General features: G+C 41.2%; 1 protein-coding gene across 2 annotated transcripts in view; it reads left to right on the top strand.

The window, feature by feature from the left end:
* PDSS2 (decaprenyl diphosphate synthase subunit 2) overlaps positions 1-24232 on the top strand; it is a 632456-nt gene that overhangs the window by 600567 nt on the left and 7657 nt on the right. For both annotated transcript variants that reach the window (XM_053710597.1, XM_053710598.1), the window contains exon 8: positions 23970-24005. In XM_053710597.1, the coding sequence (XP_053566572.1) occupies positions 23970-24005 (36 nt within the window). The remainder of the gene's footprint in view (positions 1-23969; positions 24006-24232) is intronic.

Here is a 24232-nt window from a genome sequence, read left to right as displayed (position 1 = left end):
ATTGTAGCTATATTAGGGTTTATTTTACAGGTAAGTATTTAGCTTTAAATAGGATTAATTTATTTAATAAGATTTATTTTATTTCGTTAGATAAAAATTATATTTAACTTAGGGGGGTGTTAGGGTTAGGGTTAGACTTAGCTTTAGGGGTTAATACATTTATTAGAGTAGCGGTGAGGTCCATTCGGCAGATTAGGGGTTAATAATTGTAGGTAGGTAGCGGCGACGTTGGGGGGGGGCAGATTAGGGGGTAATAAATATAATATAGGGGTCGGCGGGAGTTAGGGGCAGCAGATTAGGGGTTCATAGGGATAACGTAGGATGCGTCGGTGTACGGAGCGGCAGATTAGGGGTTAATAAAATGCAGGGGTCAGCGATAGCGGGGCGGCAGATTAGGGGTTAATAAGTGTAAGGTTAGCGGTGTTTAGACTCGGGGTACATGTTAGGGTGTTAGGTGCAGACTTAGGAAGTGTTTCCCCATAGGAAACAATGGGGCTGCGTTAGGAGCTGAACGCTGCTTTTTTGCAGGTGTTAGGTTTTTTTTCCAGCTCAAACGGCCCCATTGTTTCCTATGGGGGAATAGTGCACGAGCACGTTTTTGAAGCTGGCCGCGTCCGTAAGCACCGCTGGTATTGAGAGTTGCAGTGGCGGTAAATATGCCTGTACGCTCCCTTTTTGGAGCCTAACGCAGCCCTTCTGTGAACTCTAAATACCAGCGGTATTTAAAAAGTGTGGGGGGGGGAAAAGCACGCGTAGCTAACGCACCCCTTTGGCCGCAGAACTCTAAATCTAGCCGTTAGTTTTTTATTTCTCAAGCAAAAGTTTGTTAGTTTAAATGGTACCGGTGTGTACTATTTACTCTCTGGCAGAAAAGGGATGAAGATTTCTGCAAGGAGGATTATGATCTTAGCACTTTGTAACTAAGATCCACTGCTGTTCTCACAAGGGCTGAAGAGTACAGGAAAACTTCAGTTGGGGGAACGGTTTGCATGCTAAGCTGCATTTGAGGTATGTTCAGTCTATATTTTTTCTAGACAGACTGTGTTAATTCTAGAAAAGGCTGGCAAAATCCCCATGAGGGAAGGGTAAGCTGTATTCAGACACTTTGATAGGAATTTCAGCTTGCTTGAAGGGCTCATAAGTTACTGGTAACACTGTTAGGAAAAAAACATTTTTTGTTTGTTCAGTAAATGATGCAATTATAATGTTTTTTTGAAGGGACTAAAGGGGTCATTGTGGCTTGTTTTAGGGTTTTTTAACCCACATGGTTAATTAAGAGACACTCAGGTGTTTTTTCTAATAGGCCTCAAAACATCGAGTGAGGTGGGAGGGGCCTATTTTTGCGCCTCAGTTGCGCAGTTTCTTTTCCTTAGAGACATCCAACTGCTTCTCCAGTGGTTCCTGCTGTGTTTGAGGGCTGTAAAGGAGGTTTTTCCCCCACAAATCGTTCTGAAGGGCAGGTAGGCGCCACAGCAGAGCTGTGGCAAGGTGCTGAAAGCCTTTTTTACCGGTTTTGACGTTTTTTCAATCCGGTTTTGCCATTAAGGGGTTAATTGTTTATTTGCATAGCTGTGCAAAGTTACTAAGGCTGTAAGAAACTACTGTAAAAATGTCGTTAAGTTTACTGCTTTTTTACACTGTTTTGCAGAACTTGTGCAGCTTTTTTCTCTTAAAGGCACAGTACCGTTTTATTTCTAAGTGTTATTTACTTTGATTACAGTGTTTTCCAAGCTTGCTTGTTACTAGCCTGTTTAACATGTCTGACACCAAGGAAAATCCTTGTTCAATATGTTTGGAAGCCATTGTGGAACCCCCTCTTAGAATGTGTCCCAATTGTACCGATATGTCTATAAATTATAAAGAACATATATTAGCACTTAAAAATAGAGAAATAGATGATTCTCAGTCAGAAGTAAATGAGGGTTCGCCATCTAGCTCTCCCCAAGTGTCACAACCAGTAACGCCCGCACAAGTGACGCCAAGTACCTCTAGTGCATTTAATTCCTTTACTTTACAAGACATGGCCACAGTTATGAATACAACCCTCACAGAGGTTTTATCCAAACTGCCTGGTTTACAAGGAAAGTGGGACAGCTCTGGTTTAAGGAAAAATGCTGAGCCATCTCATGCTTTAGCCTCCGTATCTGATATGCCCTCACAATGCTCTGAAGGGGTGAGGGATTTGTTATCTGAGGGAGAAATTTCTGATTTAGGAAAGATGCTTCCTCAGACAGATTCTGATATGACGGCCTTTAAATTTAAGCTTGAACACCTCCGCTTATTGCTTAGGGAGGTATTAGCAACTCTAGATGATTGTGACCCTATAGTGGTCCCAAAGAAATTGTGTAAAATGTATAAATACTTAGAGGTTCCTGTTTACACTGATGTTTTTCCAGTCCCTAAGAGGATTGTGAATATTATTGCTAAGGAGTGGGATAGACCAGGTGTTCCGTTCACTCCCCCTCCTATTTTTCCCTGACACCATAAGGGACTCATGGCAGACAGTTCCTAAGGTGGAGGGAGCTATTTCTACTCTGTCTAAGCGTACAACTATACCTATCGAAGACAGTTGTGCTTTCAAAGATCCTATGGATAAAACATTAGAGGGTCTCTTGAAGAAAATTTTTGTTCATCAAGGTTTTTCTCTCCAACCTATTGCGTGCATTGTTCCTGTAACGACTGCAGCTGCTTTCTGGTTTGAGGCTCTAGAAGAGGCTCTTCAAATGGAGACTCCATTAGAGGAGATTATGGACAGAATTAAGGCCCTTAAGTTGGCTAATTCTTTTATTACAGATGCCGCATTTCAACTGGCTAAATTAGCGGCAAAGAATTCAGGTTTTGCCATTTTAGCACGCAGTGCGTTATGGCTTAAGTCCTGGTCTGCTGATGTGTCATCTAAATCTAAACTTTTGAACATTCCTTTCAAAGGTAAGACCCTATTCGGGCCTGAACTGAAAGAGATTATTTCAGACATCACTGGAAGGAAAGGTCATGCCCTCCCTCAGGATAGATCAAGTAAGATGAGGACCAAACAGAATAATTTTCGTTCCTTTCAGAACTTTAAGAGTGGTCCTGCTTCAGCTTCCTCTACTGCAAAGCAAGAGGGGAATTTTGCCCAATCCAAGTCAGTCTGGAGACCTAACCAGGCTTAGAACACGGGTAAACAGGCCAAGAAGCCTGCAGCTGCTTGTAAAACAGCATGAAGGGGTAGCCCCCGATCCGGGACCGGATCTAGTAGGGGGCAGACTCTCTCTCTTCGCTCAGGCTTGGGCGAGAGATGTTCACGATCCCTGGGCTTTAGAAATTGTGTCCCAGGGGTATCTTCTGGAATTCAAAGACTCCCTTCCAAGGGGGAGATTTCACATTTCTCAATTGTCTGTAAACCAGACAAGGAGAGAGGCGTTCTTACGCTGTGTAGAAGACCTACATACCATGGGGGTGATCCGCCCAGTCCCAATAGAGGAACAGGGGCTAGGGTTTTATTCAAACCTGTTTGTGGTTCCCAAAAAAGAGGGAACTTTCAGACCAATCTTGGATCTCAAAATTCTAAACAAGTTCCTCAAGGTTCCATCATTGAAGATGGAGACTATGCGGACTATTCTACCTCTTATCCAGGAGGGTCAATATATGACTACCGTGGACTTAAAGGATGCGTATCTACACATCCCTATTCACAGAGATCATCATCAATTTCTCAGATTCGCCTTTCTAAACAGACATTACCAGTTTGTAGCCCTTCCCTTCGGGTTGGCCACGGCTCCCAGAATTTTCACAAAAGTGCTAGGGTCCCTTCTGGTGGTTCTGCGACCACGGGGCATAGCAGTGGCGTCTTATCTAGACGATATCTTAATTCAGGCGTCGACTTTCCAGCTAGCCAAGTCTCACACGGACATCGTGTTGGCTTTTCTGAGAGCTCACGGGTGGAAGGTGAACATAAAAAAAGAGTTCTCTCTTCCCTCTTACAAGAGTTTCCTTCCTAGGGACTCTGATAGACTCGGTAGAAATGAAAATTAAAACTCTTAACCACTTGCCGAGCTCTTCATTCCATTCCTCGGCCATCAGTGGCTCAGTGTATGGAGGTAATCGGACTCATGGTAGCGGCAATGGACATAGTTCCTTTTGCCCGCCTACACCTCAGACCACTGCAACTATGCATGCTCAAACAGTGGAATGGAGATTATGCAGATTTATCTCCTCAACTGCATCTGGACAAGGGACCAGAGACTCTCTTCTCTGGTGGTTGTCTCAGGACCACCTGTCTCAGGGAATGTGTTTCCACAGGCCAGAGTGGCTCATTGTAAAGACAGATGCCAGCCTGCTAGGCTGGGGTGCAGTCTGGAACTCCCTGAAAGCACAGGGCTTATGGTCTCAGGAGGAAGCTCTCCTCCCGATAAACATTCTAGAACTGAGAGCGATATTCAATGCGCTTCAGGCGTGGCCTCAGCTTGCTGCAGCCAAATTCATCAGATTTCAGTCGGACAACATCACGACTGTAGCTTATATCAATCATCAAGGAGGAACAAGGAGTCCTCTAGCGATGATGGAGGTAACCAAAATAATCCGGTGGGCAGAGGATCACTCTTGCCATCTCTCAGCAATCCACATCCCAGGGGTAGAGAACTGGGAGGCGGATTTTCTAAATCAGCAGACTTTTCATCCGGGGGAGTGGGAACTCCATCTGGAGGTATTTGCCCAGCTGATTTAGCTATGGGGCACACCAGAATTGGATCTGATGGCGTCTCGTCAGAATGCCAAACTTCCTCGTTACGGGTGCAGGTCCCGGGATCCCAAGGCGGTACTGATAGATGCTCTAGCAGTGCCTTGGTCCTTCAATCTGGCCTATGTATTTCCACCGTTTCCTCTCCTCCCACGTATGGTTGCCAGAATCAAGCAGGAGAGAGCTTCGGTAATTCTGATAGCACCTGCGTGGCCACGCAGGATTTGGTATGCAGGCCTAGTGGACATGTCCTTGGTTCCACCGTGGACTCTGCCAATGAGGCGGGACCTTCTAATTCAAGGTCCGTTCACGCATCCAAATCTAATTCCCCTGCGTCTGACTGCTTGGAGATTGAACGCCTGATTCTATCAAAGCGTGGTTTCTCTGAGTCGGTCATTGATACCCTGATTCAGGCTAGAAAGCCTGTCACCAGGAAGATCTATCATAAGATTTGGCGCAAATATCTTTATTGGTGTGAATCCAAAGGTTACTCGTGGAGTAAGATTAGGATTCCTAGAATATTGTCTTTTCTCCAAGAAGGTTTGGAGAAGGGATTATCTGCTAGTTCCCTAAAAGGACAAATATCTGCTTTGTCTATTCTACTACTAAACGTCTGGCAGATGTCCCAGACGTTCAAGCATTTAGTCAGGCTTTGATCAGAATCAAGCCTGTATTTAAACCTGTTGCTCCGCCATGGAGCCTAAACTTAGTTCTTAAAGTTCTTCAAGGGGTTCCGTTTGAACCTATGCATTCCATAGATATTAAGCTTCTATCTTGGAAAGCTTTGTTTTTAGTAGCTATCTCTTCGGCTCAAAGAGTTTCTGAGCTATCTGCTTTACAATGTGATTCCCCTTACCTTGTTTTCCATGCAGATAAGGTGGTTTTGCGTACCAAACCTGGGGTTCTTCCTAAGGTTGTTTCTAATAAGAATATCAATCAAGAGATTGTTGTTCCTTCTCTGTGTCCTAATCCTTCATCAAAGAAGGAACGTCTGTTACACAATCTTGATGTGGTTCATGCTTTAAAGTTCTACTTACAAGTAACTAAAGATTTCCGTCAAACATCTTCACTGTTTGTTGTTTATTCTGGTAAATGGAGAGGTCAAAGGGCTTTTGGCTGAAAAGCATCATCCGTTTGGCCTATGAGACTGCTGGACAGCAGCCTCCTGAAAGAATTACTGCTCATTCTACTAGAGCTGTGGCTTCCACATGGGCTTTTAAGAATGAGGCTTCTGTTGATTTGTATGGTGGCGACTTGGTCTTCGCTTCATACTTTTTCCAAATTTTACAAATTCAATACTTTTGCTTCTTCGGAGGCTATTTTTGGAAGAAAGGTTCTACAAGCAGTGGTGCCTTCCGTTTAAGGTCCCTGTCTTGTCCCTCCCTTCATCCATGTCCTAAAGCTTTGGTATTGGTAACCCACAAGTAAGGATGAATCCGTGGACTCGATACATCTTACAAGAGAAAACATAATTTATGCTTACCTGATAAATTTATTTCTCTTGTGATGTATCGAGTCCACGGCCCGCCCTGTTTTTTAAGACAGGCATATATATTTTTATTTTAAAACTTTCAGTCACCACTGCACCCTATAGTTTCTCCTTTTTCTTCCTAGCCTTCGGTCGAATGACTGGCGGTGGAGCTAAGGGGGGAGTTATATAGACAGCTCTGCTGTGGGTGCTCTCTTTGCCACTTCCTGTTGGGAAGGAGAATATCCCACAAGTAAGGATGAATCCGTGGACTCGATACATCACAAGAGAAATACATTTATCAGGTAAGCATAAATTATGTTTTTTAAATAAAGATAGCAAGAGAACGAAGAAAAATTGATAATAGGAGTAAAGTAGAAAGTTGCTTAAAATTGCATGCTCTATCTGAATCACAAAAGAAAAAATTTGGGTTCAGTATCCCTTTAAGGAAGGTATATGAGTTCACTTCTGAATGGTGGGGCATTTTTAAACATGTAGATATGCTCATGGTTTTTCTTGTGCATATACTTATTAGTTCTCCACACATGAGCTCTCTGGCCCCATGTATCGAATGACGGACGGACAAGGTTCTTAAATAAGGAACCTGTCCGTCTTTGCAGCAGCTTTCAATGCACAACGATTCTTCTGTGCAGCTCCGCTTGTCAGTCACCCCAGATGAGCGAGTTTGGGGTGATTTATCTTTGCCACCTCAGAGGTCATATGACTTGCGGTAAGCCTCTGCTTAGTTTATGAAGTTTTAAGAGGTTTCAGTTTTACATGTTTTTCGTATGTGTAAAAAGAAGCTGATGTTACTATACAGTGACTTTCAACTCATTTATGAAGGGTGGAGGTGACCATTGAGCTTTTGGAGCTAGGGATGGAGGAGGAAGCTGTATAACCATGGTGTTGTAAATTATTTTTAATAAATGGGAGGATGAAAAGACAACTATTTCACAAAGTGTTTTTTTCTTTTATTGTTGTGAGGGGCATAATTGACATCCTATATAAATAACAAGATCACTATGTCTTCTATATTAGAAGCCTCAAGCCAGTGACCATACAGAAGCATGGTTTGTAGCTATAAGGTTGTCTTTGCTCTCACGCAAAGTTTTCCATTTGGTTAGGCTCAGATTTTGGTTGTGTATTATTATTTTAGTTTTTTTGGGGGGAGGGTGGTCCACATAGTTGTATTAGACATAAGCTACAAAAGGGAATTGGAGTGTATGTAATCTTGCTATAACATTTTTAGAGATCCAGCCTTTTTATTAGTAGACGGCACTTTTTGATGTGGAGGTAGCACTCTTCAGAGAGCAGATGATTTGGTGTTAATAAAACTAGCTTATTCCAGACAATGAGCCTTGGACACACAATTGCTTTTGTTTGGGGGGGAAAAGGTCTAGAGATATAGTGGGCCTTACATTGCTAATCATTTACCCCTCTTTGACTGCAGTATAAAGTGGCAAAGGGTTAGCTCTACACTTATCTAATGCATTTTGCATAGATATCAATTCCTAATTAAAAAAAGCAAAGGGAAATTGGGGACAGTGCTGACAAGTATAACGTTATGTTCTAGGAAATCAGTGACTCCAAAAATGTCTTCCCTTTCAGCATTGATGCACAAGTTAACTCTATATATTTCGAACAGGTTTACTTGGTTAATAGTCAAATATGATTTGTCAAAAAATAAAAAGAAAGAAACCTTCAGGGCAATCTTACTCTGTTTATCTGTTTCATTCAGTGACACTCACTTGTTAGTGTTCCTTCTGGGACCTCATTAGCAAGTATATTTGTAAGGGGCAAGACAGTGAAGATGTGTTTATGTCATAAGGTCAGGAGATTCCTTTGGGATGGAATATATCAAGTGCAGATTGTTCTATAAAAAACAGTGATAGGAGGCACATTGTGGATATATATATATATATATATATATATATATATGTCTTTGATCACAGAAATCTAATTAAAGCTGCTGGTATCCCTTATAACATCCTCAGTAAATAAAGGTTTATTAGTTGGATGGACAGAGAAGATTTATACTGTATAAAATGTACTGAAGTAATGTTTGTAGAAAGTGGTTGCAAATAGTTATTTAAAATACTGTGAGTTTCAGTAGTGGGAAAACTGAAAGAGTGGCAGGATTCTGTTTGTGCACCCTCATAAAGTGTACAGATCTAATAAAGTGATATGATTTATTAAAGGTTTATTTAACATAACTACATAAACCTGTTTAATGAGCCAGAGCTTGGTTCAAACATGTTCTTATGCTACTGTATTGGAGTGTAAGCAAGCCATCTAGTGGAGCAAAAGTGCATGGATGATGAGGAGAGGGTTGATATATATATATATATATATATATATATATATATATATATATATATATATATATATATATATATACATACACACAGTGTCTCACAAAAGTGAGTACACCCCTCACATTTTTGTAAATATTTTATTATATCTTTTCATGTGCCAACACTGAAGAAATGACACAATGTAAAGTAGTGAGTGTGCAGCCTGTATAACAGTGTAACTTTGCTGTCCCCTCAATACACAGCCATTAATGTCTAAACCGTTGGCAACAAAAGTGAGTACACCCCTAAGTGGAAATGTCCAAATTGGGCCCAATTAGCCCCGGTGTCATGTGACTTGTTAGTGTTACAAGGTCTCAGGTGTGTTAAATTTGGTGTTATCGCTCTCACACTCTCTCATACTGGTCAATGGAAGTTCAACATGGCATGAGGATCTGAGAAAAAGAATTGTTGCTCTACATAAAGATGGCCTAGGCTATAAGAAGATTGCCAAGACCCTGAAACTGAGCTGCAGCACGACGGGCAAGACCATACAGCGGTTTCACAGGACAGGTTCCTCTCAGAACAGGCCTTGCCATGGTCGACAAAAGAAGTTGAGTGCACATGCTCAGCGTCATATACAGAGGTTGTCCTTGGGAAATAGACGTATGAGTGCTGCCAGCATTGCTGCAGAGGTTGAAGGGGTGGGGGGTCAGACTGTCAGTGCTCAGACCATACGCCGCACACTGCAAATGTTCTGCATGGTTGTCATCCCAAAAGGAAGCCTCTTCTAAAGATGATGCACAAGAAAGCCCGCAAACAGTTTGCTGAAGACAAGCAGACTAAGGACATGGATTACTGGAAACATGTCCTGTGGTCCGATGAGACCAAGATAAACTTATTTAGTCCAGATGGGTTAACCCCTTAACGACCAAGGACGTACGCCACACGTCCTCAAAAAAAATACAGTTAATGACCGAGGACGTGTGGCGTACGTCCTTGGTCTGGAAAGCAGCTGGAAGCGATCCTGCTCGCTTCCAGCTGCTTTCCGGTTATTGCAGTGATGCCTCGATATCGAGGCATCCTGCAATAACCCCCCTTGGCCATCCGATGCAGAGAGAGCCACTCTGTGGCCCTCTCTGCACCGGACATCGGTGGCCGGTATCGTTGGTGGGTGGGAGCAAGTCTGGGAGGCGGGTGGGCGGCCATCGATGTGCCGAGTGGAGTGGAGGGGGGCGGGATCGGGGGCGGGATCACGCACGGGGGGCGGCGGGCGGTCGCGTGCACGGGGTGGGAGCGGGAGGGAACCGCTACACTACAGAAAACTAAACTTTCAAAAGTAAAAAAATTTAACGTTTTGAAAGCTGTAAATAAACAGCTAAGAGATCTGGAAGGGGTGGGGGGTTGATCTTGGGGGGTTGATCTTGGGGGGGTGGAAGCTACACTACAGAAAAGGGCATTTTTTTTTAAAAAAAAGGCAAATTTTTTCACTAAACTGGGTACTGGCAGACAGAGGGGGAGGGTTAGAGAGCTGTTTGGTGGGGAATCAGTGAGGCTGGGGGCTAAGGGGGGATCCTACACAGCAGCATATGTAAATATGCTAAAAAAAAAACACAAAAAAGCCCAAATATAGCTTTTATTTTAGTACTGGCAGAGTTTCTGCCAGTACTTAAGATGGCGGGGACAATTGTGGGGTGGGGGAGGGAAGAGAGCTGTTTGGGAGGGATCAGGGGGTCTCATGTTTCAGGTGGGAGGCTGAGCTCTACACTAAAGCTAAAATTAACCCTGCAAGCTCCCTACAAGCTACATAATTAACCCCTTCACTGCTAGCCATAATACACGTGTGAAATGCAGCGGCATTTGGCGGCCTTCTAATTACCAAAAAGCAACGCCAAATCCATATATGTCTGCTATTTCTGAACAAAGGGGATCCCAGAGAAGCATTTACAACCATTTGTGCCATAATTGCACAAGCTGTTTGTAAATGATTTCAGTGAGAAACCTAAAATTGTGAAAAATTTAACGTTTTTTTTAATTTGATCGCATTTGGCGGTGAATTGGTGGCATGAAATATACCAAAATTGGCCTAGATCAATACTTGGGGTTGTCTACTACACTAAAGCTAAAATTATCCCTAAAAGCTCCCTACATGCTCCATAATTAACCCCTTCACTGCTGGGCATAATACACGTGTAGTGCGCAGTGGCATTTAGCAGCCTTTTAATTACTAAAAAGCAACGCCAAAGCCATATATGTCTGCTATTTCTGAACAAAGGGGATCCCAGAGAAGAATTTACAACCATTTAAGCCATAATTGCACAAGCTGTTTGTAAATAATTTCAGTGAGAAACCAAAAGTTTGTGAAAAAATTTGTAAAAAAGTGAACGATTTTTTGTATTTAATCACATTTGGCGGTGAAATGGTGGCATGAAATATACCAAAATGGGCCTAGATGAATACTTTGGGATGTCTACTAAAAAAAAATATATACATGTCAATGGATATTCAGAGATTCCTGAAAGATATTAGTGTTCTAATGTAACTAGCGCTAATTTTGAAAAATAATGGTTTGGAAATAGCAAAGTGCTACTTGTATTTATGGCCCTATAACTTACTAAAAAAGCAAAGAACATGTAAACATTGGGTATTTCTAAACTCAGGACAAAATTTAGAAACTATTTAGCACGGGTGTTTTTTGGTGGTTGTAGATATGTAACAGATTTTGGGGGTTATAGTTAGAAAAAGTGTGTTTTTTTCAATTTTTTCCTCATATTTTATAATTTTTTTTATAGTAAATTATAAGATATGATGAAAATAATTGTATCTTTAGAATGTCCATTTAATGGCGAGAAAAACGGTATATAATATGTGTGGGTACAGTAAATGAGTAAGATGAAAATTACAGCTAAACACAAACACCGCAAAAATGTAAAAATAGCCTTGGTCCCAAACGGACAGAAAATGGAAAAGTGCTGTGGTCATTAAGGGGTTAAGCATATGTGGCGGCAACCAGGTGAGGAGTACAAAGACAAGTGTGTCTTGCCTACAGTCAAGTATGGTGGTGGGATTGTCATGGTCTGGGCCTGCATGAGTGCTAACGGCACTGGGAAGCAACAGTTCATTGAGAGAAGCATGAATGCCAACATGTACTGTGACATACTGAAGCAGAGCATGATCCCATCCCTTCGGAGACTGGGCTGCAGGACAGTATTCCAAAATAACGACCTCCAAGACGACCACTATCTTGCTAAACAAGCTGAGGATAAAGGGGATGGATTGGCCAAGCATGTCTCCAGACCTAAACCCTATTGAACATCTGTGGGGCATCCTCAAATGGAAGGTGGAGGAGCACAAGGTCTCTAACATCCACCAGCTCTGTGATGTTGTTGTGGAAGAGGACTCCAGTGGCAACCTTTGAAGCTCTGGTGAACTCAATGCACAAGAGGGTTAAGGCAGTGCTGGAAAATAATTGTGGCCACACAAAATATTGACACTTTGGGCCCAATTTGGACATTTTCACTTAGGGGTGTACTCACTTTTGTTGCCAACGGTTTGGACATTAATGGCTGTGTGTTGAGTTATTTTGAAGGAACAGCAAATTTACACTGTTATACAGGCTGTACACTCACTAATTTACATTGTAGCAAAGTGTAATTTATTCAGTGTTGTCACATGAAAAGATATAATAAAATATTTACAAAAATGTGAGGGGTGTACTCACTTTTGTGAGATACTGTATATATACACAAAAATCCATAAAGTTTGGTTTAGCACACCTTACAAAAAGTTTTAATACATATTTGGGAGTGCTGCCAATTAGACCAAATAGTTACACAAAACAGAGGGCATTGGTGCACATCCACTTGCAAATAAACAACACATTTCTCTTGTAAGATGTATCAAGTCCACGGATTCATCCTTTACTTGTGGGATATTCTCCTTCCCAACAGGAAGTGGCAAAGAGAGCACACAACAGAGCTGTCCATATAGCTCCCCCTCTAGCTCCACCCCCCCAGTCATTCTCTTTGCCGGCTCTAAGCAATCGGAAGGGTAAAGTGAATGTGGTGGAAAAAATTTAGTTTTTATTTTCTACAAGCAAGAGTTTGTTATTTTAAATGGTACCGGTGTGTACTATTTACTCACTAGCAGAAAGGAGATGAAGATTTCTGCAGGGAGGAAGATGATTTTAGCATGTTGTAACTAAAATCCACTGCTGTTCCCACAAAGGACTGAGGAGTGCAAGAAAACTTCAGTTGGGGGGAACGATTTGCAGGTTAGGCTGCAATAAGATATGTTTAGTCATTTATTTCTAGACAAGACTGTGATAATGCTGGAAAAGACTGATAATATCCCCATGAGGGAAGGGTAAGCTGTATTCAGAGACTAAGTATGGAATTTCAAGCTTACATAACAGGGCTGGTTTATGCTGGTTGACACTACTTTCTTGGCAAACGTTTTTTATTGAAAATATCGTTTTTTTGAGACACTTTGAAGGTTCCTTTGGTTTTCTTTCAGGGGTTGTTACCCACATGGCTATTATTAAAACACTCGGGAGTGTTTCTTTAGGCCTCACAAGCGCCGTAGTGAGGCGGGAGGGGCCTAATTTCGCTCCTCAGATGCGCAGTTATATTTGACTAGAAGTTCAGGCTGTTTCACATGGAGGGTCCAGCTGCAGTTTGAGGGCCTATAAGAAGCTTTTTCCCCACAAATCTGGTTCCTAAGGGCAGGTAGGGCCACAGCAGAAAGCTGTGGCAAGGTGCTGAACGTTTTTTAACCGGTCTTTTGGCTTACTGTCCATCCGGTTTGGGCATTAAGGGGTTTTTCGTTTTTATTGCTAGTGGTGCAATCTTACTAATGCTTTAGGTACATACTGTAATTTTCGTTCCTTTCAGAATTTCAGGAGCGGTCTCGCTTCATCCTCCCCTGCTGCAAAGCAAGAGGGTACCGCTTCCCAACCCAAGTCAGCCTGGGAACCTTACCAGGGCTGGAACAAGGGTAAACAGGCCAAGAAGCCTGCAGCTGCCTCCAAGACAGCATGTAGGGGTAGCCCCAGATCCGAGACCGGATCTAGTAGGGGGCAGACTCTCTCTCTTGGCTCAGGCCTGGGCAAGAGATGTACACGATCCCTGGGCCTTAGAGATTGTATCCCAGGGATATCTTCTAGAATTCAAGGACTCCCCTCCAAGGGGAAGGTTCCACATTTCTCATCTGTCTACAGACCAGACAAAGAAAGAGGCGTTCTTACGCTGTGTAGAAGACCTACATACAATGGGCGTGATCCGCCCAGTTCCAATTGCAGAACAGGGGCTGGGGTTTTACTCAAACCTGTTTGTGGTTCCCAAGAAAGAGGGAACTTTCAGAAATCCTGGATCTCAAAATTCTAAACAAATTCCTCAGAGTCCCATCATTCAAGATGGGAGACCATTCGGACAATCTTACCAATGATCCAGGAGGGTCAATATATGACCACCGTGGATTTAAAGGATGCTTATCTGCACATTCCTATCCACAAAGATCAGCACCAGTTTCTCAGGTTCGCTTTTCTGGACAAGCATTACCAGTTTGTGGCTCTTCCTTTTGGGTTGGCCACTGCTCCCAGAATGTTCACAAAGGTGCTAGGGTCCCTCCTGGCGGTTCTAAGACCGTAGGGCATAGCAGTGGCGCCTTATCTAGACGACATCTTAATTCAGGCGTCGACTTTCCAAAGAGCCAAGTCTCACACGGAAATTGTATTGGCCTTTCTGAGGTCTCACGGGTGGAAGGTGAACATCAAAAAAGAGTTCTCTCTCCCCCCTCACAAGAGTTTCCTTCCTAGGAACTCTGATAGACTCGGTAGAAATGAAAATATTTCTGACGGAGGTCAGAAAGTTAAAACTCGTAATCACTTGCCGAGCCCTTCATTCCATTCCTCTGCCATCTGTAGCTCAGTGTATGGAGACAATCGGACTAATGGTAGCGGCAATGGACATAGTCCCTTTTGCACGGATACACCTCAGACTACTGCAACTATGCATGCTCAAACAGTGGAACGGGGATTATGCAGATTTTCTCCTCAAATACAGCTGGACCAGGGGACCAGAGATTCTCTTCTTTGGTGGTTGTCTCAGGGAATGTGTTTCTGCGGACTAGAGTGGATCATCATAACGACCGACGCCAGTCTGTTGGGCTGGGGTGCAGTCTGGGACTCCCTGAAAGCTCAGGGCTTATGGTCTCGGGAAGAAGCTCTTCTCCCGATAAACATTCTGGATCTGAGGGTGATATTCAAAGCGCTTCAGGCATGGCCTCAGCTAGCTGAGGCCAAATTCATCAAATTTCAGTCGGACAACATCACGACTGTAGCTTACTTCAATCATCAAGGGGGAACAAGGAGTTCCCTAGCAATGACGGTAGTAACCAAAATATTCAGGTGGGTGGAGGATCACTCCTGCCATCTCTCAGCAATTCACATCCCAGGAGTAGACAACTGGGAGGCGGATTTTCTAAGTCGTCAGACTTTTCACCCAGGGGAGTGGGAACTCCACACGGAGGTATTTGCCCAGCTGACTCAGCTATGGGGCACTCCAGAATTGGATCTGATGGCGTCCCGTCAGAACACCAAACTTCCTCTTTACGGGTCCAGGTCCCGGGATCCCCAGGCGGTGCTGATAGATGCTTTAGCAGCACCTTGGTCCTTCAATCTGGCCTATGTTTTTCCACCGTTTCCTCTCCTCCCTCGTCTGGTTGCCAGAATCATGCAGGAGAGGGCTTCGGTGATTCTGATAGCGTCTGCGTGGCCACGCAGGACCTGGTATGCAGACCTAGTGGACATGTCATATGTCCCACCATGGACACTACCACTGAGGCAGGACCTTCTAGTACAAGGTCCGTTCAAGCATCCAAATGTAATTTCTCTGCGTCTGACTGCTTGGAGATTGAACGCCTAATTCTATCAAAGCGTGGTTTCTCTGAGTCGGTTATTGATACCCTGATTCAGGCTAGAAAGCCTGTCGCCAGGAAAATCTACCAGAAGATTTGGCGAAAATATCTTTTTTGGTGTGAATCCAAGGGTTACTCATGGAGTAAGATTAGGATTCCCAGGATATTGTCCTTTCTCCAAGTAGGATTGGAGAAAGGATTATCAGCTAGTTCCTTAAAAGGACAGATATCTGCTTTGTCTATTCTTTTACACAAACGTCTGGCAGAGGTACCAGACGTTCAAGCGTTTAGTCAGGCTTTAGTCAGAATCAAGCCTGTTTATAGACCTGTGGCTTTGCCATGGGGTCTGAATTTAGTTCTTTCAGTTCTGCAAGGGGTTCCGTTGGAACCTTTACATTCCATAGATATTAAACTTTTCTCTTGGAAAGTTTTGTTTTTGGTAGCTGTCTCTTCTGCTCGAAGAGTTTCAGAGTTATCTGCTTTACAGTGGGATTCACCTTACCTGGTTTTCCCATGCAGATAAGGTAGTTTTGCGTACCAAACCCGGTTTTCTTCCTAAGGTTGTGTCTAATAAGAATATTAACCAGGAAATTGTTGTTCCTTCTCTGTGTTCTAACCCTTCTTCGAAGAAGGAACGTCTGTTACACAATCTTGATGTGGTTCGTGCTTTAAAGTTCTATTTACAAGCAACTAAGGATTTCAGACAAACACCTTCATTGTTTGTTATCTATTCTGGTAAGAGGAGAGGTCAGAAGGCAACTGCTACCTCTCTTTCCTTTTGGCTGAAAAGCATCATCCGTTTGGCCTATGAGACTGCTGGCCAGCAGCCTCCCGAAACAATTACTTCTCATTCTACCAGAGCAGTGGCTTCTGTTGAACAGTTTTGTAAGACAGCGACTTGGTCTTCGCTTCATACTTTTTCCAAATTTTAAAAATTTGATACTTTTGCTTCTTCGGAGGCTATTTTTGGGAGAAAGGTTCTACAAGCAGTGGTGCCTTCCGTTTAAGGTACCTGTCTTGTCCCTCCCTTCAGCCGTGTCCTAAAGCTTTGGTATTGGTATCCCACAAGTAAAGGATGAATCCGTGGACTCGATACATCTTACAAGAGAAAACAGAATTTATGCTTACCTGATAAATTACTTTCTCTTGTGATGTATCGAGTCCACGGCCCGTCCTGGCTATTAAGTCAGGTAGCTTTTTTGTTTAAACTACAGTCACCACTGCACCCTATGGTTTCTCCTTTTTCTTCCTAACCTTCGGTCGAATGACTGGGGTGTGGAGCTAGAGGGGGAGCTATATGGACAGCTGTGCTGTGTGCTGTCTTTGCCACTTCCTGTTGGGAAGGAGAATATCCCACAAGTAAAGGATGAATCCGTGGACTCGATACATCACAAGAGAAAGTAATTTATCAGGTAAGCATAAATTCTGTTTTTTTTAAATGCTGCAAAATATTGTCTGCAAAAACATTAATGCTTTTAAATAAAATTAGGATTTTAGTCACACAATATGGCCATATTCTGCTTAGCCATTCACCAATTTACAAGGTGTCCCAATGTTGAATGGTCCTAACACTATAGTACTTTGCCTTTATGGGCTGAATCATTCCTGCTTTTTCTCTTTATAATATAATGAGACTCCCTGGCTTAATATATACAACATCATTACACTGTCATGATTACAGCTGAGTTTAAGTGGGTGACTGGCTAAGCAGAATTTTGCCATATTGTGTAACTGAGATCCCAATTTTAATATAAAAGCATAGGTGTTTTTTGCGGCATTTACATTTAATTTTTTTGCATGTGCACAAATATCCTCTGTTTTGTGTGTGTGTCTGTGTGTACATATATGCACACATGGGATGGTTATAAATCACTGCACTAACCCTAGCTAAGCTTATAAGCTGTGTGAACAGTAATGTTTTTGCGTAAAGGGAATCTGTTGAAAAGTCATTTTGAACCTCATTTGCATATCTTACCCACAGTCCTTTGTTGCATTGGAAACAATGTAATTCAGAGGTTTTCTGTGGGGAAAAAACAAGCCTTCTGGCCTGTCTAGATTTGTTAATGAACTACACAATGAGATTTTTTTATATACTGTATATATATATATATATATATATATATATATATATATACACACAAACATATCAAGGGTCACTATTTCAACATTAGAAATATTTAGCACGAAGGGGTGGATTTATCTGCCAATTTCCAGTGTGTTGCTCCTTGTGAGATCCTTGGTATTGGGCTTGCACTGCCTCAGATAGGCCCTTCTACTGGAAGCAGACCTACAGCTTTGGTAAACACAGTAGAGGGAGGTGCTGACAGGTAAGTACATTATGCCTTCAATGGCCCACCAGTTATCAGCAGGTTCTCACCAGGATACAGTAGCACTTGTGTACTAAGGGTTAAATTTTTGGTGTTTTTTTTATTGCACCTTCTGGCTTCTCTTCTTTCTTCTTCCCAGGTGTGGTGTCCATCTAGGTATCTAAGTATCAGGAGAAGCTTTCCTGTACTTGTTGAGTTGGTGAGAGCATATGAAATCCACCTGGATGCAGTGTAGGCAAACGAAGCAGCATTAAGAAAAAAAAAAACTAACCGCCCACACAAAGTATTAACACAAAAAAAAGTAACCGCCGCACAAAGTTTTAACAAAAAAAAAAACATAACCACCCGAACAAAGTATTAACAAAAAAACCCATAACCCTTAAACCGCCAAACCCCCACAATAGAAACTACCTAACCCTTAAACTGCCAACCCCCCACAACGTCAACTAAATAAATTACAATATTAACTCCTAAACCGCCAAGCCCTTCAACACCAACTACCTAATTAACCTATTAACCCCTAAACCGCCAACTCCCCACATCGCAATAAACATAATTAACCTATTAAGTCATAAAACGCCAAACCCCCACATCACAATAAATCTAATTAACCTATTAAAGGGACACTGAACCCAAATTTTTTCTTTCGTGATTCAGATAGAGCATGCGATTTTAAGCAACTTTCTAATTTACACCTATTATCAATTTTTCTTCGTTCTCTTGCTTTCTTTATTTGAAAAAGAAGGCATCTAAGCTATTTTTTGGTTCAGACCATGGAAAGCACTTGTTTATTGGTGGGTGAATTTATCCACCAATCAGCAAGAACAACCCAGTTTGTTCACCAAAAATGGGCCGGCATCTAAACATACATTCTTGCATTTCATATAAAGATACCAAGAGAATGAAAACAATTTGATAATAGGAGTCAATTAGAAAGTTGTTTAAAATTGCATGCTCTATCTGAATAAAAAAAGAAAAAATTTGGGTTCAGTGTCCCTTTAACTCCTAAACCGCAAACCCCACACAATGCAAATAACTAATTTAATTACTAAGCCCCCTAACCTAACACCCCCTAAATTAACCCCAATTACACAAACTAAGTTACAATAAAAAAAAAATCCTAACATTAATTTAAAAATAAAACCTTACATTAAATTACAAAAAATGTATCTAAAATTACAAAAAATAAAAAAAGTCTAAAATTACAGAAAAAAATAAACACAATTATCAAAAATAAAAAAAATTAAACCTAATCCCTTTGAAAATAAAAAAGCCCCCCCAAAAATAAAAACACCCCCTAATCTAAACTAAACTGCCAATAGCCTTTAAAATGGTCTTTTGTAGGGCATTGCCCTAAGTTAAACAGCTCTTTTACATTTAAAAAATACTAAGTCCCCCCCTAACAGTAAACCCCCCCCACCCACCAAAAAAAAAGGGGCATTTGTATGGACATTGCTCTTAAAAGGGCATTTAGCTCTTTTACTGCCCTTCAGCGGCGGTCCAAAGCGGCGTGGGGGCTCCTCTTCATGTGATTGTCCACCGCACACTGAAGATTAAATGCAAGGTACCCAATATTTATTGGGGTACCCTGTATTCCTATTGGCTGACATTTTGAAATCAGCCAATAGGATGAGAGCTACTTAAATCTTATTGGCTGATTTGAACAGCCAATATGATTAGAGTAGCTCTAATCCTATTGGCTGATTTCAAAATTTTAGCCAATAGGAATATAAGGTACCCCATATTGAATGCGGTACCTTGCATTAAATTTTAGTGTCTGACAGAGATCGGATGAAGAGGCGCCTCCATGCCGATTTAGACCGCCTCTCCAGATACACGCACCGGGGAAGACCACTCCACACCTCCGCTCTGCGCCGCCTTTGCTCCGGATGAAGATAGAAGATGATGGAGCTGCCTGGAAGAAGACATTCACTGCCGGACTTTAGGAACGTTGATTACCTATTTGGGGCTTAGTCTTAGGCTTTTTTTTTTTTTTTGGGGGGGGTGGCTTTATTTTTTTAGATTAGGTTTTTTTGGGCTGTAAAAGAGCTGATTGCCTTTTTAAGGGCAATGCCCATACAAATGCCCCTTTAGGCAATGGGTAGCTTAGGTTTCTTTAGACTTAGTTTTATTTATTTTGGGGGGGTTGGTTGGGTGGGGGGTTTTACTGTTAGGGGGTAATTGGTAATTTTTTTAAGTAAAATAGCCCTTTTTGGTAGTTTACTATTATATTATGGGGTGTTTTTATTTTGAGGGGATTTTTTATATATTTTTTTAAATAGACTGCCCTCTGGGCAAGCGTATCACCTAGCTAGATATAATAGCATTTCTGTCTTTACTGTATTCATTCCTGTTACCTTAAGCTACATAACATAGAGCAAATAGGTGCAGCACAAGTGCAGCATTGGAGGGCAGATCTACTAATCATTTAAAGGGATATGAAACCGCAAATTTTTCTTTCATGATTCAGATAGAGCATGCTATTTTAAAAAAAACTTTCTAATTGACTTCTATTATCAAATTGTCTTCCTTAAAGGGACAGTCTACACCAGAATTTTTATTGTTTTAAAAGATAGATAATCCCTTTATTACACAGTCCCCAGTTTTGCATAATCAACACAGTTATAATAATATACTTTTAACCTCTGTGATTATCTTGTATCTAAGCCTCTACAAACTGCCCCTTTTTTCAGTTCTTTTCACAGACTTGCAGTCAAGCCAATCAGTGATGGCTCCCAGATAACTTCACGTGCACGAGCACAGTGTTATCTATATGAAATACGTGAACTAACACCCTCTAGTGGTGAAAAACTGTTAAAATGCAATCTGAAAGAGGTGGGCTTCAAGGTCTAAGAAATTAGCATATGAACCTCCTAGGTTAAGCTTTCAACTAAGAATACAAAGAGAACAAAGCAAAATTGGTGATAAAAGTAAATTGGAAAATTGTTTAAAATTACATGCTCTATCGGAATCATGAAAGTTTATTTTGGCCTAGACTGTCCCTTTAACTTGGTATCTTTTGTTGAAAAGCAGGGATGGTACTTAGTTGCCGGCCCATTTCAGGTACACTATATGGCAACAGTTTCGCAATAATGTTATCCATTTGTAAAAGCACTAGATGGCACTAGATGGAAGCACTTTTTTCCTGCCATGTGCTGCTCCAGATGTCTACCTAGGAACACAGATTATCATGGAAATTGGAAACTTTTTTAAAATGGGTTTCATTTCCCTTTAAGTCCCTCATGCTTCTATCTCATTTGTAAGGATATTCCTGTGTCCCCCCAGCTCAAATGTGTATTTCCTGTGCTGAATCTGTTTTTATCCTAGACAGGATTTTGATGTGCCTTTGAATCAGAGTGGTCAGTTGTCTGTTGTTTACCAAAGCTGTGACTCTGTGGGTTCTGCTGAACTGTCCCCAAAATTCAAAGAATATATTCTCTCTGCTATTACTGAGCTGATGGCTGTCTTGCCTTCTACATTAAAGGGACAGTCTACACCAGAATTTTTATTGTTTTAAAAGATAGATAATCCCTTTATTACCCATTCCCCAGTTTTGCATAACCAACACAGTTATAATAATATACTTTTAACCTCTGTGATTATCTTGTATCTAAGCCTCTGCAAACTGCCCCTTTATTTCAGTTCTTTTGACAGACTTGCAGTCTAGCCAATCAGTGCCTGCTCCCAGATAACTTCACGTGCACAAGCACAGTGTCATCTATATGAAATACGTGAACTAACACCCTCTAGTTGTGAAAAACTGTTAAAATGCAATCTGAAAAGAGGTGGGCTTCAAGGTCTAAGAAATTAGCATATGAACCTTCTAGGTTAAGCTTTCAACTAAGAATACCAAGAGAACAAAGCAAAATTGGTGATAAAAATAAATTGGAAAATTGTTTAAAATGACATGCTCTATCTGAATCATGACAGTTTATTTTGGCCTAGACTGTCCCTTTAAGCTCAGATGCATGCATGTGGCAGAAGGTGATCCTTTGCAGGCCTTTATCTGATCATGGTCTTCCCTTAGGTGCAATTTGACTTAATTCCCACCTTGGTAGATCCCTTTCATGAGGATCTCAGAACTTAGCGATTAAACTCCTAATAGTGTCTAACTAAGAATTATCTGATTCAGTAATGATACCTTAATTCAGGCCAGAAAGTATGTTACCGCAAAGTATGCCAAATCTTTTTGGCCTAATGTACTAAAAAGGTTACCACTGGAATTCTTTTTAAAGTTTTAGAGTTCTTGAATTTCTACAGTTATCTTAAGGGTCACATTTCGGCTTTATCTGTTCTGATTATATTTTTTAGGCATTGAATAGGATTAAGCCATTAGTTCAACTAGTTACTCCTCCTTAAAGTCTTATTTTTGTTTTAACGGTTCTTCAGTCCTCTCCATTTTAACCTTTGCATGGATTAAACCTTGAACTTTTGTTCAGGAAGTTTATTTTCCTTTTAGACATGTCTTCTGCTAGAAGAGTCTCTGAGCTTTTTGCTCTATCTCGCAAGACTCCTTTCTTGATTTTTCTTCAGGATAAGGCTGTACAATTAACAAATTACTCCTTACTTCCAAATGTAGTATCAGCAGATACAATTAATCAGAAGATTATGGTTCCTTCTTTGTGTCCATTTCCTACGAATTCTAAGGAGTGTCTCCTTTACAACCTAGATGTGGTAAGAGCTCTTAAGTTTTATGTGGCAGCAACACAATTTTTCAGACTTTCTTCATCCTTATTTATTCTCTGGGCCTTGCAAGAGTCAAAAGGCTATAGTTACTTTAGCTGCTTAGCTTAAGGCCTTAATTCATATTAAGACATATTTGTGGGGAAAACTACTAGAGCAGTTGCCGCTACTTGGGCATTCTTTAATGAGGCCTCTATTGGTCATATGTGTAATATGGTATCTTCAACTTCTTTACATACTTTTACTAGATTCTACCATTTTTACTTGTATGTCTCTTCAGTGGCTGCTTTTGGTAGAAAAGTACTGCAGGCTGCTGTGCCCAGGACTTGTTTTGCACTACATTTGTCCCACTTTGTCCTTTTCTACTTCTTTTAGTATTTCCTCTTATTCTTGGCCCTATATAAGTCTGAGGGACTATGTTAGAGTTGGAGGGATTAAATCTCTGCTATGTTGGTGTATGTTTTTGTCTCCTCCTAGTGGACTGGAGCGTCAGCCCAAAGAAATTTCTTGTGGACTTTCACCATCATGTAATCAAAAATGTTGTTGTTTCAACACTTAAAGTGACATGAAACCCAACATTTTTCTTTAATGATTAAGATAGAGCATACAACTTTAAACAACTCTCAAATTTACTTCTGTTATCATTTTAGCTTTATTCTCTTGGTATCCTCTGTTGAATGAGCTGCAATGCACTACTGAAATCTCGCTAAATACACCAGATGAGCCAATGAGAAGAGGCATACATGTGCAGTCACCAATCACCAGCTAGCTCCCAGTAGTGCATTGCTGCTCTTGATATACACACACAGAGAAGCCCCAACCAGGAATGAACAACGGCTCAGTAACTTTGGCGAGTCACCACCTGGGAGCAGCCTCTTTTAGTCTAATTGTTCCTTTCACAGAGGAGAACTTTCCTTAAGTATATCAGTCTGATCCCACCTAAAAAGACACTCCAACCCCCAAAATATCTGGCAGTCCTCCTCTGAACAATGAACATGGCAACCCCAGATGATAGTTTCTGAGCATACCTAGGTATACAGAGAAAATGAAGCAATTTCGAATTTATAAGTAAGTGGGAAAAGTTGTTTAAAATTGTATGCTCTATTTGAAGCATGAAAGTTTAATTTTAACTTTACAATCCTTTTAAGACATTTTCAACATTCATTCATGAAATGCAAAGATACAAGCACCTGAAAAAACTGTATGTTGCTGGTCATTAAGGTCTCGCTGCAAGCGGCAGACGACACTGCGCTATCAAAATCGCAATCCCAGAGGGTACGTCGCTGGTCATTAGGGGGTTAAAAGTTCTTCAAGCCTAAATGAAAATATAACATTTGTGGGCTAGAATTCACATGAAGTAAAATCATTTGCTTATATTATCAAATAAATCATGCTTTTTTTTTTATTTTATTTTTGCAACACGTTTATGAGCTCTATAATTTGCTTTTACTGAAGGATGTAAAACATAGGCAGTTTTGCGTCTGGTATATATAAATATTAAATGTATTTGCAACACCAATATATTTATTTGATGATTTTCTTTAATGTTATCTTATTTTTCTAACTAGGCTCAACTGAAAGGCAACTTGATTGACCTAACCAAGGTAAGGATATTTATATATATATACATATTGTTTTAGTGAAATCCACAATAGATATCATTCATTCCACTTTTTTTCTCTTCTGAAGCAATTGTCCACAAATATTTAGAAACCAAGAATGTGTTTCTGATTACGGATTTCATCCAAAACACATCAGGTGTGGGATGATGCTGTTACGCTGAACAGACTAGGGTCTAGGTGAGAGATTACCTGTTAGGGGATTTAAGCCC

Source organism: Bombina bombina, chromosome 4, assembly GCF_027579735.1.
Source record: "Bombina bombina isolate aBomBom1 chromosome 4, aBomBom1.pri, whole genome shotgun sequence".
In the NCBI taxonomy this organism is placed as follows: Eukaryota; Metazoa; Chordata; class Amphibia; order Anura; family Bombinatoridae; genus Bombina; species Bombina bombina.
The sequence above is the reverse complement of the archived record's forward strand: the minus strand, read 5'-3'. Positions and strand labels throughout refer to the sequence as shown.